Consider the following 1627-nt stretch of genomic DNA (forward strand, 5'->3'; position numbering starts at 1 on the left):
GGACGTTTGACACCAGATGAAGGGGCTGTAGCCCCTGTTTATTGCGCCTTATTGCCGGAAAATACAGAGATAAAAGGAAAATATATCTGGCATGATAAAACATTATCAGAGTGGAAATATATAATAGATGGACAAACTGGATTGTGCTAATCATTCCTATGATGCGTAACATGAACAAATAGCTAGTTGTTATACTATATATTTGTTTTTATCACGTTAAGTACTTAATAAAAAAAGGAGCAAGGATAACACAGAATCTACAAAACAAATGTAGAACACCTTTTTTCTTACAAATATCTCTTATTTTAAAACAACTGAATAAAAATATATATTGAGGTATGTTACATTATTACCCACATTTTCAGAAAAAAAAATCTTGCGTGAATAATGTGAAACGATTCCCTATATTATTTTCTATACTAAATACAAAATGTATGTTATAACTAAAGAGAAGAAATGGATTCTTGACAAAAGCAATGCATTTAATAAAACTATGAGCTATCTCGCTTGAGCGGTCATCGCTTCTCTCCGCGCTGCTTCAGTTAAGAGATGGATATCTACTTCATCCACTGGAAGTTGTACATATCGTACCACAGATCCACGTATGAAGCAATTCTTTACCGATAACTAGAATTTAATATGCATCTTGTTAATTATATTTGATTGTGCATTAAATTTAATGACTATATTGCATATAACTGTCATCGTTAGTCATTACTTTAATTTTAAATTAGCAGACAAAGGTTTAAATTTGCACGACAAACGTCAATGGCAATTGACTTATTGACATACCATGTGAGGATACTTCTCTGAATCCGTTACGCTAATGTCGGCCAGTTTTATGTTCAGATACTGATCGACGGAATACAATGTGCCGCAGATACTGAAACAAAACGCGTTGTAGTTGTCGGCATCAGTGTCATATTCAAAACGTTGTAATCGCGTGACAACTCACCTGAGGTCATTTTTTAGCTCGACCACCACGTCCTTTCCGATCAAGGATTTGAAGAAGGAATAGAACAGCTGAAATTGAAAACACGCTCGGTTGAACTTGATAAAAATCCGGATGTTATTCGCGTGGAAAGCCGGATGTTACGTATCTCGCTATCGCGACAATCTACGTTTTAAGACTTACCATGACTAATTCGATAGATCACTGCGATCACTAGGATATTTAGTATCGTGTGTGCTACTTTGCAATTATTTACAATGATAAATGCCTTACAAAGAGTCTCGGCGGCAAATTTATAACCTCATCACGAAACGACGAATCGACGGAGCGACGCTGCGACGCATGGAGCATAATATATATAGAATGGAAACTTTCGCACGATTTGAGCGAGTATTAGGCTGCGGTCACATGATGCGTCATGCGTGATGCGGGATAGGCGTCCGTTATAGCAACAACCAATCAGAGCTATCCCGCATAACGCATCCCGCTTGATTTTCGTCCGCCCTGTGCACATGGTACGGAATTTAGCCAAAAATTCGGCTACAGAATTTAAAAATATTTTTTCAAGTTGTAAATTGTATTGACAAAGTTTTTAATAATGTAAAGACAAAGGTAAAATTAATATTAAAGAGTATTATACATTTCGCGAATCAATAAAATATCGTTTCAAAACAG

The 1627-nt window shown here is 36.1% G+C and overlaps 1 protein-coding gene across 1 annotated transcript; it reads right to left on the minus strand.

The window, feature by feature from the left end:
• Positions 1-51: 51 nt before the first annotated feature.
• Positions 52-1298, minus strand: LOC112459719 (U6 snRNA-associated Sm-like protein LSm2). The gene is made up of 4 exons (XM_025023988.1): positions 1136-1298; positions 956-1023; positions 793-883; positions 52-627 (listed from the first exon to the last, which is right to left on the minus strand). The coding sequence occupies exons 1-4, from the start codon at positions 1136-1138 to the stop codon at positions 499-501; spliced, it is 291 nt and encodes a 96-aa protein (XP_024879756.1). The 5' UTR covers positions 1139-1298; the 3' UTR covers positions 52-498.
• Between the last annotated feature and the right edge of the window lie 329 nt (positions 1299-1627).

The sequence above is a fragment of the Temnothorax curvispinosus genome, unplaced genomic scaffold (assembly GCF_003070985.1).
Source record: "Temnothorax curvispinosus isolate PA1 unplaced genomic scaffold, ASM307098v1 QBEX01010084.1, whole genome shotgun sequence".
Taxonomy (NCBI): domain Eukaryota; kingdom Metazoa; phylum Arthropoda; class Insecta; order Hymenoptera; family Formicidae; genus Temnothorax; species Temnothorax curvispinosus.

What these genes read in the sequence shown, in the direction of transcription:
- LOC112459719 (XM_025023988.1), bottom strand. An exon ending in GAGCTAAAAAATGACCTCAG is followed by an intron (nt 884 to 955) that starts GTGAGTTGTCAC and finishes GTTTTGTTTCAG; the next exon opens with TATCTGCGGCACATTGTATT. An exon ending in CAGAGAAGTATCCTCACATG is followed by an intron (nt 628 to 792) that starts GTATGTCAATAA and finishes ATTAAATTCTAG; the next exon opens with TTATCGGTAAAGAATTGCTT.